Source organism: Nipponia nippon, unplaced genomic scaffold (genome assembly GCF_047370975.1).
Source record: "Nipponia nippon isolate SJK-2023a ecotype South Korea unplaced genomic scaffold, ASM4737097v1 scaffold_4, whole genome shotgun sequence".
Taxonomy (NCBI): domain Eukaryota; kingdom Metazoa; phylum Chordata; class Aves; order Pelecaniformes; family Threskiornithidae; genus Nipponia; species Nipponia nippon.
Window position 1 is genome coordinate 97,922,828 of NW_028262358.1, and position 12,131 is coordinate 97,934,958.

The window sequence follows — 12,131 nt, forward strand, 5'->3', positions numbered from 1 at the left end:
AGGCCGCCGGTGAGCGAGGGTCGCTCACTGGCGGAAGGGGGGGGCGGGGGGGAGCGGTCGCGCGAGGCGCGCGGAGAGCGGCACGCGCCGACCCGCGCACGCCCCAGCCCCCGCCCCCGCGCGGCGCGAGGGGAAGGCGGAGGCGGCGCCAGGGCCGCCGAGGGCAGCGCCCCACCGCGGGAGGGCCGGGCGGCCGGCGCGGGGCGGCACCTGCGAGCCGCGGGGCGCCGAGAGGGCGACCGGAGGCGCGGAGGGAGCCAGCGCCCGCGCAGCCCGCCCCGGCGTGCCCAGGCGCCGCGGCCCCGAGGCGATGGAGCAGGAGAAGTACCTGCCCGAGCTGATGGCAGAGAAGGACAGCCTGGATCCCTCCTTTGTTCACGCGATGCGCCTCCTGGCCGACGGTAAGCCTCCGCTCGCGCCCGCCGCGGCCCAACGGCCGCCGCGGGGCGCCGCGGCCCCGCCGCTCCCCCGGCGCCGGGCGCTCCGCGGGGTGGGGGCCGCCCCCTGGGTCGGCCGGGGCCGGGGAGCTCGGGTCGGCGGGCGGGCGTCGGGCCGGGCCGGGCGGCGGCCGCGCTCCCTCCCAGCCTTGGCGCTGGAAGCGGCCGGCGGGCGCCCGCCCCGCCGAGGGGGGACTCGGCCACGCGTGGACGTGGGGAGGCGCGGAGCGACGGCTGACTGCGGCCGGCCCTAGTTCGTGGGGCTTGTGTGCCCCAGCGGCTCCGCCGGACCCCGCGCCGGGCGCCGCGCTGAGGGAGCCCGTCTGACAGACGGGAGCCCGGCTCCGGCCGCCGACTGCCTCCGCCCGCAGCGAGCGGCTGCCTCTGCCCCCCGCTCTGGGAAGTGCCCGGCCGTGGCGGCTCCGTGGAGATGCATCGCCTCTGCCGCGGGCGGTCCGCCGCTGCGGGAAGGGCTTCCATGGCTCCCGGCGGTATTTGCACAAAGACAGCTGCACGTTGCTCGTTAAACTCGTTACGTCTTGTTTTCCCTGCTTAAGTAATAAGGTTTATATGGCAATACTATTATGCCGTTAATGTGGCACTGTTGTAGTTGACTAGGCAATGTCAAGCATTGATTGGATATGGCTTATCGATTTCATGACACTGTTTCATCCAGGACATGATGATTTTTCTCTTGGATTCGTACGGTGATCCAGAATATACTGCTGTAACATTTTGTTATTCGCTGTAATTCACTCTGCTTTCCTTGCTTTAGTTGAACTAGTTCAACTGGAGACTCTTTAAAAAGTTTATAATTCAGCCTCCCTTTTAATAACTGCTGAATATAGTGCAGGCTTTGTGGTACAGCATTTCAACTTCTGCAGAAGTGTAATCCACTAAGTTCCCCTTCTGTTTCTTCTGAGGTGTATAACATTGATTTTTAAAAAAATCCCTGTTAAATTTGGAACCTAATGTCAAAAAGAAGTAGTAAAGAACAATGCATAAATCAAGACAACCCGTCAAGCCCTTGAATGAGACTAAGGCAAAGAAATATATGGTTAGGCCCTTGAGAGAGTCACAAATTCAAATAAACTCACATTCAGACATGGTGAATAATTTTCAAAGTTCTGTTATGTCTTAAGAAAAATCATAACTACTTAAAACTTACCATGTTAGCACTAAGTGTCTTTCTCTATCAGCAGTCTTTATATTGTCTTTCCTTAATATATGTTTTATTGATTTTGAAGATACTGAGTCCAGGTTTTGTTAGAGTGCTCCTGTTTGATAGCTTGGAAATTCGGTATGAGTACTGACACATTTAGTACAGTTTTGTCATAGCTACTTTGCTGCTGCAGAGGCAGCCATGCTACTTTTTACGGCTGTTTTTCTAATAAACATATGATAAACAAAGTCCTTATTTCTAAGAGGGATGTTTTTTGCACCTTGCAGTTCGATCTTTTCCCAGAGGGGGGAGGTATCTACTGAGAGTGTGCACGTATACATGGGAAAGAAAGAGAATGCATGAAGGACAAAATCGAAAGCGTGTAAAGTAAAGTTAAAAAAAAGGAGAATAAAACAGGTGTTTCTAAGCGTCAAGTCCATGCAGAAACTGTATTTTGGGCAACTGTGAGATTGAATAAATAACTAGTTTTCTCATTCCTTCTTAGTATAACTAGGATTACGTATATTTTGGTGGATTTTTAAAAGATGAAGGTGAGTTGTCTGTCGGGAATGCTAATGTCAGATTCACACCAGATACCTGGCATTATCCTTCAAAACACCATCTGTCAAGCTTTCTAGAGATTCCTTTTAGAGTCTAATGTATGATGACTGTTAAAACACTTTCATCAAGGTAAGAGTATAGCTACTTAAGGAAACAAGAATTAATGCACTGGTTGCTGCTCGGTATAAATAGAAAGGAAATGTGTAGAACTGGCAGAATTTTTTCTTGGGTGCCAGAAAAACATGGGCCAGTAGTGCAAGGTACTCTGTAATACTGTATTTCTGGGATATGTCTGCGGTGAAGCGATGCTTCCAGACTCTGGATTTCTGTTCTTTAAAAAATAATGTGTGATCAGCTACATACATAACAATAGCAGCCAGGTGTTATTTTTATAATATACTAAGCTTTTTTGATTGCCTGTAGATTTTGTATAAAATGTCTAAGTGTAGATTTGAGGGTTTTTGCTTCCGAGTCGAGAGCCTCAAGCATTCGCTCTGACTTGAAAGTGCTGTGATTTTTCATGTCAGTTGCTAGAACCTGAGGTTGAGAAGGCACATGCTGCTGTGAAACTGCAGAAGTGCACATATGTGATAAGTGTTCCAGAAATACAGTTTCAATTTATGACATTGGATTTACTTGTAAAGATAAGATCCCACGTTTTTCCCCATTAATGTTTTTTTGTTTGATTTTTTTTGTTTGTGCATTTTGGTGTACTTATTTTAAAAACAACAAGTTACTTGTGTTTTTAATATGTAGTTCTGTGTCCTACAGGTTGACCTGTGTCAGGTGCATACTTGAATCAGTAGCTATTTACCCCTCATCACCAAGGGATGAATAGAAATTATTTATTTTGGTCCTTTTCTGAGTTACAGCATCCATGGTGCAATATGTGGTGAAATCCACAGAAAAGGGACACTTTCTGTGGCAGAGAATTTGCATACTTACCAAACAACACAAAGAAAGGTGAGGAAAAAGGTACTAGTGCTTCTTAGAGACATAAACCAAATAATTTCTCTAAAAATCACAGAGGGAATCTGTGGTGGATTCTGAAAATGAACCCAGTCTCTAAATGAGTAATCGAGTGCCTTAATCACTTTATTTCCCCCTGGGTCATTACCTGTTTCATATAGAAGTAGCTCCTACATGATTATTACGCTATTAGAAATGGAAAAGCCATTTATAAGTCATCTTTTAGAAGAACTTGTGAAGTGTGAATGCTTGGTGATATTTACCTCAGTCTATATGAGTTTATTCAAACTTTTGCAAAAATCATTGGACATATTTATTCTGGTAATATAATCTAGTCAGCAACAAAAGCAAAAGACCTCTTTTAATTGTAATAGGTAGCCAAACTCTAAAGAATAGCGAAATCTCCATCTGTTGGAGAGGGTTTTTCTGTATTCACTGAACTATTTTGTATACCAGGCTGTTATAAGAGCTGGAAGAATCACATTGTTTCATGAATAGTTTTAAATTATTTCATTGTAAACTGGTTGCAGGTAGTTATTTTCATAGGTAAGATTGTACTGCTTCCAGTAAGGAGATACCCTGACCAATGTATGAGGTCCGATAATGCTTGGTCAGATGAAAAATGTGAAAAACGAAGAGTGTGTTCTTGAGCAGTACCTTTTGTACCTAACTTGTGCTTATGCCACAGCACACTCTAAAGCTCCAGTGACAACTGAGAGCCTCTCTGTTCTGGTGCTACCTCCTACCATGGTAGCTGATGAGCTGGTTATGTCTGTTATTTTTGCATGTATGTAAATATTTATTGCTTTGTGTAAGATGTCTATGATTATGAATATAAAAATAAGTGTGTGACTTTAGCTGTGTGGATGACATAGAAAGCTCCAACTGGCTGGAACTGTTTGGTAGTTTAAAACTTGGTTTATATCAGTGTTATTTTTAATAAGCTAAAGTGTCAGCTAATTGTCTATATACTTTTGGGGACAAGCAAATTTTATATATGTCTGTGTATTTATGTGTGTGTGGCTTTGGAATATCTTGCATAGTATATTAATAAAGCCAGCTATATGTTTTGTAATATAAACAAAAAGGAAAAAGACCTGTTCGAAAGAGCTGGCCAAAGTAAGAGCATCTCTCCCAATGGAAATATCAGCATTACTTGGGTAATGAGGTAGCTAATTTCTCTCTATGTAATGACAGTACAATTGACCTCAGACTTTCAGTTGGCATTCTGAAGGCAATCAGAATCAGGCCTTTAGCTTTAATCTTGAGTCTCTAGATTATTCCACGTGGCATAGCATGAGTTTGTTAAACCTCCAGTCATGTCAATTAGACTCATATAGCTCAGCGTCATAAAGCTCCTTGTAGGACAGGGCATGATTATTCAAAAGGTATGTAATTACTTAGCCTTTACACTCAATGAGCATTAGTACAGTCTTTCATAGAAGCCTGCAATAATTGTTCTAGCTAGTCCAAAAACTGTTGATGTAATGCAAATTCATTTTGTCTTTATGTTCAGGATTTCAACTAATATATTGGCTTATGTGGGTTTTGGATTTCTTTGGACTCCTGGAGATTCATTTGCTTTTCATATAGGAAGGCAGATTTAGTTCATAACTGTGTGTTTCTATTGAAAACCTGGGGCACTAACAAGGTCGTTATATGAAAATTATTTGTTGTGGCAATATAGAAAATGACAATCATATCCTTAGCCCAAGATTTGAAAGGCTGTTGGTCAAGCCTGTGACCTGCTAAAGTCAGGTCTCTGATACTTTTTATTTTTTATCAAAGTTTCCATTGAAAACTACTTGTGAAAATATATTTGCAAATTTATTAGTTTACTCTGTTTAAACAAGCCTTTGGATTAAAATAAGATTAATGTAAAATGTTAATGTAAATTCATACATTAATATTAATCTGTGAGCGGTCACTTTTCTGCTTATTGTTTCTTTTTTTCATGATGTTTGCATCAGGTGAGAAGAAATCTGTGTTCACAGAGTAGTTTGTATTAATCATCGTTTACTTTGCTGTCCCAAGAAATGCAGTGTAAATAACTGAAAGATTGACTCGGGAAACATGGTGATGTTTAGAGTATGTATTTTAGATACCTTGGTCTCATTAGAAATGAGATTTATATATCTATCATTTGGATCTTTTTCAATGAAAAAGGAGTAATATCAGTGCAAGCTCTAGATGAATACAAGGCACTTTTGATTTCTATGGAGCAGCAATGTGCTCGGCATTATAGACTTGGTTCTAAACTCTCTAAAATTAATGGAAATCTTTCTATTGCCATTAGTGAGCTATCAGGCAGTCCTTATACAAATATAATATATTGACTGATGCAGCTAATATTTTTGTAATCATGAAAATCGGTAGAATATAGTGCAAGTTTTAGAACTGAGTGATGAGTTTTGCTTTTTTATTTTATTTTTTTTAGTGTGGTGTCACAACATGGTATGTGTTCATAATCTTAGGAAGTGCTACTGCCTTGCAGAATGCAATGCAGATGAATCCCAGGCAATAACTGGATTTAGGGAAAACACAATACTATAAAATGTTAGAATGAGTATAACAAAGCAACCTTTGTAAGTGTTTATATTAACCCTAAGTTGTTAGTCATAAAAGCTGGGCTTCCTTAGGAGAAGAAAAAAAAGATAGATGTGATAAAATAAATAATAAAATGAAAATCTCTCTCTTTTAGACATCTGAAGCAGCTTAGGACCATTTGATCTGTGATCTTAGAAAACATGTACTTTGAAACACAGTAAATTCTCTTGCAAAGAGGGAACAATATAAATGCAATAACTGAAGGTTAGATTCTGATACCCTTGTGTAAAAAAAAAACAAAAAAACCCGTAGTGATTCACTCTTTAAACGGTGCTATTTGAATCGGTGGAGCTGCTTAAGGTGCAATTCAGTGCAAATAGCAGAATTGAGTACCAGCTGCTTAAGGGAGGGTCAAAGGCATTTGCTGAGGCTTATCTGGATGGCCATAGCCTCATCAGCAGAGTGCACTGGTTTTTGGCAACATGAATGTTTTCCTTGGAAGGAGAAGAGTGTTTTTTATTTGTCCTGGGACTTTTTAGTAAATTTCTTTCATACTTTGTCTCTTTGGTGTATTCATTCAGGGAACACCTGCTGTAATCGTCCATCTCTCTTCCTTTATGCCTCAAAGCAGATTTTTTCCAAATTCTTGAGTTTAAAAATTTGGTAATATTTGCAGTCAGTACCAAGAGAAGGCAGAATAGCTGGATAGCTGAGTAGAAAATCCCAGTCAACTGTTAACTTCCCAAGGACGGAGCACCTGTGTAACGTGTAGAATAGAGTGGCCATTCCTAACCAGGAGGTGGCATGATTGGGCTCCGCATGCCAAAATCGAGCTTCATATCCTAGCACCTTCTGGGAAAGGGCTGGTCTGGCCCAACAGATATATCAGATTCTTGTGCATTGGATGCATGCTTTTCTCCTTCAGGCAATACACAGACAATATATACTGACAGATTTGCTGTAGCATGCTGGGCTATTTAATAGTCTATAAAATCTGATATGCTCAATAGTGACCTGTGCATAAGACTCCTAAGAAAGGCTGAACATCTACCTAGCCCACCAAAGCAATGCCATAGGAGTAAAACGGTTCCTCCATGACATCTGAGGACACAGGTTTCAAGCTCAGAGTATGAGATATGTTGGGTCTTATTTTAGAATGCATAAATGTAGCTGTTGTTTGGTAGTTCCTCTCCACGCTTTATTAAAATATGAATACATTACACCGTTCTGTGCCTTGCAGCTATACCGTAGGCTAAACGCACTGCCTAGATGAAACAGTGTTTCCTTGACCTGCAGGGTTGCTGCAGTTATCCAGCACTTCAGTTCAGGGTAAGAGTGCCTTTTCAAAAACAGGCAGTTTTTAACTGTTTCAATTTAAATCTCTCTTCTCCAACAAAATGCTGAATTTGAAGGAAAATTCAGTGTCCTCATGGCTGACCTCAGAATATACATTTTTCTTTTAAAAACTTCTGAGAATAAATAAATAAAAAGTGTTTTCCTCAAGAATTTAAGGTGTTAATAAAGCATGCATGATAGAAAAAAAAAAAAAAAAGCTTGTTTGCAGGCTCGTCCTGCCTAAGCAATGTGAAGGTATGCATTCATCTTTTGTTCACCTTGCGTTTTTCAGTCTTTGGATCGGTATTGTAGCATAAGGTTAGGAATATCAGTGCACAGTATCAGAATAAGTGAGGAAGCAGGCGGTTTTTAAAATCAAGTGTGTAAAGTAGGGAACTTTAATGATGATACTGTATAGTCTTTGACTGTATAAACAAATAAGGGCTATGCAGTCTGACCAGAGAAATGGAAAACCTTGACACTTGGGTAGAGGGCTGAGGTGCATAGTACACGGAGTTTTGACTTGTTTCTTCCTTGTACTATATACCTTCTAAAACTTCTGTAAGAAGTAGACATCTGTAAGATGTAGACTAATGCTGAATTTCATTCTAATCTTTGAGATCTCTAAGTGAAAAGAGCTTTATAAGAAATGTGTATTATTCTTATTACTTTTAATCCGAAATTATTCTTTTTAAATTTGCAGGCAAAAATAATCTTGGTTATTACAATCCTCTGTAAATCCTGTCATATTTTAATTAGAATCCTGCTGGAAATGAGTACAGCTATTTCCTTATCCAAAAAAGGACTGGAACTAATAAAAACTATGAAAAAAATTATCTAAGACTTTCAGCAGATTAAAAACCTCCAAACCTGTCCCCCCCCCCCCCCCCCCGACTCCTGGAATAATTTATGCCTGTTCCTGGTTTCACAAGTTCTGCTGTTAAAATGGAATTTTTTAGTTTAAATACTGAAAAATTTATCAAGTGAAACTTGTAATAATGCTAATATGGTAATATTGAAGATCATCCAGATTTAAATAAGATGATACAAAGTTTTGATGGTCATATATGGCTGCATGTGATATAACAAAAAGCATCTTTAAAACTTCAAATGCTCTGCTGGCAATGGGCATTCCTGTTTGTTCTTCTTGGGTTAGCATGATCCAAAACCTAAAAGACACAGGGCAGGTCACTGCTGCCTTTGAATTTCTCTGCACCTGCTGAAGTGTTCATCAGATACTCTAGTATCTATTTCTTGTTGTAAAGGTTACACCGAAAGATGTAAACCGTAAAAGCTTTTGATTTATAAAATACTTTGAATTCCGGGAATTGATGTAGCTATTGGAAAAAGTGATGCTTCATGCTGGTCTGTAAAAGATTTATTAAAATCTGCGTTCCTCCTTTTAGCTCTGCTTCGGATCTGGAAAGAAAAGAATTCTACTTCTGTAGTTAGAAGCAGTTTAGATTTGCTAACTGGTGAAGGCAGGTATGTCTTCAGCAAAAACAAAAGTAGGGATCAAAGCCCCTGGCTCATAATCAGTCAACTTCCAAAGAACAGCACTGCAAATTAGAGGAAAAATAGTTTTCCTAGGAGGTGTGAGCACTGGAGAAAGAAAACAGATCCCCTCTTGGCATATTCCGCTAGTTTAATGCTTCCTAGGATTCAAATGTATGTTTCAAAGCTCTCTTTCTAATGCTTGAAGTTAAAGAACTTGCCATGAAATCAGGGGCTGTGTGTATATGTTTTGAAAATGGCTCTTTGGTGTTGAAAAATGTAGAGTTACCTTCATACCTCTCATGGTGTAAATTTTTATGCTCTGTATTTCTGATAGTGTAGGCTCATATTGCTGATTTTTCTGAATATTTCTAAGTAAATTTGTTTCTTGCATTTTGGCCTTTTTGAGATTGTGGTAAGAACTTCTTAGTGTTGTCTGGGGGTTGTGCCACATATCCTCTGTGGTCAGAGCGTGAGCTCTAGCTGGGGAAAGAGTGAGACTTTATTTTCCCTAAATACTTAAGACTATGCTGGTTTGCTGCAGCTGTGAGGCTGGCTCCCTGACTTTCCAATTTGCAACTGAAACTGATTTTTCCCCAGTTCTGCTGAAATGAGCAGCGCCAAACTCTTGACTTACTGGCTTTTCTATTGGTGTTTGAAGGGTAAATTAAGAAATGATAAAGTGAAGGAGAATTCCAAGAGACATCTCTTCCTCCCTGTTCAACAGGAAAATGGAGAGTTAATTTTGGTAAATGATGCTAATTATCCTGGTGTATCCATAGGACTGTAGATTTATCAATAGATTTCGCTTTCCCACAGGTACATGTTTGGAATTATTTCACTAATATTTGTATGCAAACTAGTGGGCTTTACTTTAGCCCATTTTAAAATTTGAAAGAACTTCCTCCTCATACTTGTAGATCAAGGTAAATATATGAATTATATATCCATTTATTGTTATGCTCAAAAGCCATTGGCGGGGAATCTGCCATGCTCAATTCCTGTATTATGTGGACTCTTTTTCCTGATCCTACACACTCCTATTTAACAAGAAGATTGTTCTCTCTCTCTAAATACACTATTGCAGAATGCCCTGTGATTTTTCTGTTTTGTTTGTTAGGGGTCCTCCAGATGCTGTGTTGTTGCTTTTACTGGGGTGGTTGGTTTGTTCTTTGCTTGCTGCAAATGGGGTAGTGTAAACACCAACAGATCAGATTGTGCAAAAACCTGTAAGAAATGTTTTAGTGATCAGTGGAAAAGCAAAGGGATCCATAGGTCAGCAGGGAACATGGGAAAACAGGTGCTCATGTTACCTAGTTTTTTACTCTTTGTTTTCCAGAATACTAAACTGTGAGGTAACCTGGATATACAATAGTTTATGTTAAGTTGTGCATGACAAGAAGGTGTTTGTACAGTACCAGCTTGTTAGAATGCACAAACCATCTGTTCCAGCATGAAAATACTCTTGCTGCCCCAAAGTGTATGAATAATCTGAAACGATATGTCAGGTGCAAGGGAGAAGAGAAGAGTAAGTTTTTTCCACTGCTGCAAAGATTTTGAGATAATGCTTTTTTTAATAAGGACTGTTTGTACAGTCAGCTATCCAAGTGTTTCTTGCAGTGGAAGTGGAAGGAAATGTCTTAATCAGAAAGCGGAGATGGACCAGCTTGGTTTAGACGCAGAGCATGAGCTTGCTGTGATTCTGCATCCATCCAAACACTAGGAGGTCCTGAATTGGAGACAGAAAATAATTAGAAGCTAATACCAACTTTTGGCTTCAATTTTCCACTTCTTGACAGTTCACGTCTGTCCCTTCTCACAGCCTCTAAAGTTTTTTTTTTTCAATAAATAATGAAAAAGTAGGATGGAGAGACAGAAGAATGGGGAAAAAGGAACAGAAAATGCAGGGAAGGTGGAAAAAGGAGAGAAAAATAATGTAAGATTGTAAGGGAAGTTGCAAAGGGGGTAGCAGTATGGAAAAAGATACAGAGAAGAAAATTAAAACAAAGTGAAGAATTAAATTCTGATTTAACAGATGTAAATGTTCAGTTACTTTAGCTCTAAGAAACTGATGAAAGCTAGAAATATTGAACCTTTAATAAGGACTTCTGGAAGCTTTTAATTAAGTTTTATTCAATTAAAATGGGTAGATAAAAGTAGCTGCTAATAAGCATTTGAAAATGCTGTTAGTTATTTAAGAAAAATTAAAATGCGGTTCAAGTCTTTCTGAAAGCTTCTGTGAAAAATTACATAGTTTTGATACTGTTGTATTTCACGTGTTCAGAGACACACTGTAGGTGTCTGCCATACATATATGTGTATTAAATTATGCAGTAATTAAACACAACAATCTATTTTGCAGAGATGCTCCCAATTTTATACTAAACAGCAACTGAGATCTTCCTTGCAGTAACATTTACAGTCCTTTTGGAATATTATAGTTAGCCAGTTAATAGTTTATTTATGCTTTTTATTTTAAAAGGTAGTACTGTAACATTGAACAGATTGAAGTTTTAGATATGGAGTTTGTCTGCTTCTTTCTTTACATAATAGAGCCTTCAAACTTTGGATTGGAGTGTTCTACTGTTATGAGCTGTGAACTTGGACTTTCATGTGTTTATATCGTGGTCTTCTCATTACAGATGAGAAGGATTGTCCAGATTCTGCCATTTCAGTGCTGCTCTTCCAGCTTGTTCCTTTGCATTGCCTTCCCCTGGTAACTGATGCCTCCCCCAGCCTTCCTCTAAGCAGCTAATATAAGTAGTGAACCTCCCACCCTCGACCACTTCCATTCTGTTTTATGCTTTTCTCCTATCCTCAGAAGTTCCGTGAGGAGGAGGAGGTGTTTTATTTTTTCCATGGAGACTTGAGCTGGGAGTAAAGCTGGCAGCTCTACTAGAGAAGGATGTCAGAAATGTTGAGCAGAAGGCTTTATGATGAGGAAAAAGGCAGGTGACTGGATAGCATATCTTTAGGAGAGGGGAGGATTGGTTGGTGGGGGGGACTTGGAAAGACAGAGCAGAGCACATGGAAGATGTCGGAATGGAGATTAAATGGAATACCTTTTTTCCCCCTTTAAAGAGCATAATGCTTATCTAAGTGATATACTTCATTTACTATATACTCATCCATACAAGCAGATAAATAATTACTGGGTGTATATATGTATTTTTTTTCTATCTGAAAAAAGTGATGTATTTAATACAAGTAGTAATGCACTATCTTATGGAAAAAATGTTCACGTCCATCATTTGATTATTCATGTTTGTAGGCCATACCCCAGTGTCCATACCCCAGTGCATGGATAATTCAGTGTAACACTGTTAATGTTCCTTTGAAAGGAAGATGGTATTCTCATGGTGATGCATACTTCAAGGCTGACTGTTCCAGAAATTGTGACTCCTGTATGTCTTACATCCATAGAGATAAACTTACTCAGGTGCTGGAATTTCTAAGCATTCTGACGTATCCCCCAAACTAAATGTAATTCATCTTCTGCCAGAAATGTGGTTCAAAGTACATGAGTACTACCATGCCTAGAATTAATAATTTCTCAGGCCAAGGATGAGATGATGGTGAACACTTTATCCAACCTTATGGGGTTTCACAGAAGAAAGGTTAGATAT

General features: G+C 40.0%; 1 protein-coding gene across 2 annotated transcripts in view; it reads left to right on the forward strand.

Annotated features, from left to right (window-relative positions):
* Window positions 1–252: 252 nt before the first annotated feature.
* Window positions 253–12,131, forward strand: part of KHDRBS2 (KH RNA binding domain containing, signal transduction associated 2) — a 427,208-nt gene continuing 415,329 nt past the window's right edge. For both annotated transcript variants that reach the window (XR_015708349.1, XM_087775407.1), the window contains exon 1: window positions 253–401. Coding sequence is in view for 1 of the 2 variants with exons in the window: in XM_087775407.1 (XP_087631533.1) it covers window positions 311–401 (91 nt within the window). In the remaining variant the exon portion in view is untranslated. The remainder of the gene's footprint in view (window positions 402–12,131) is intronic.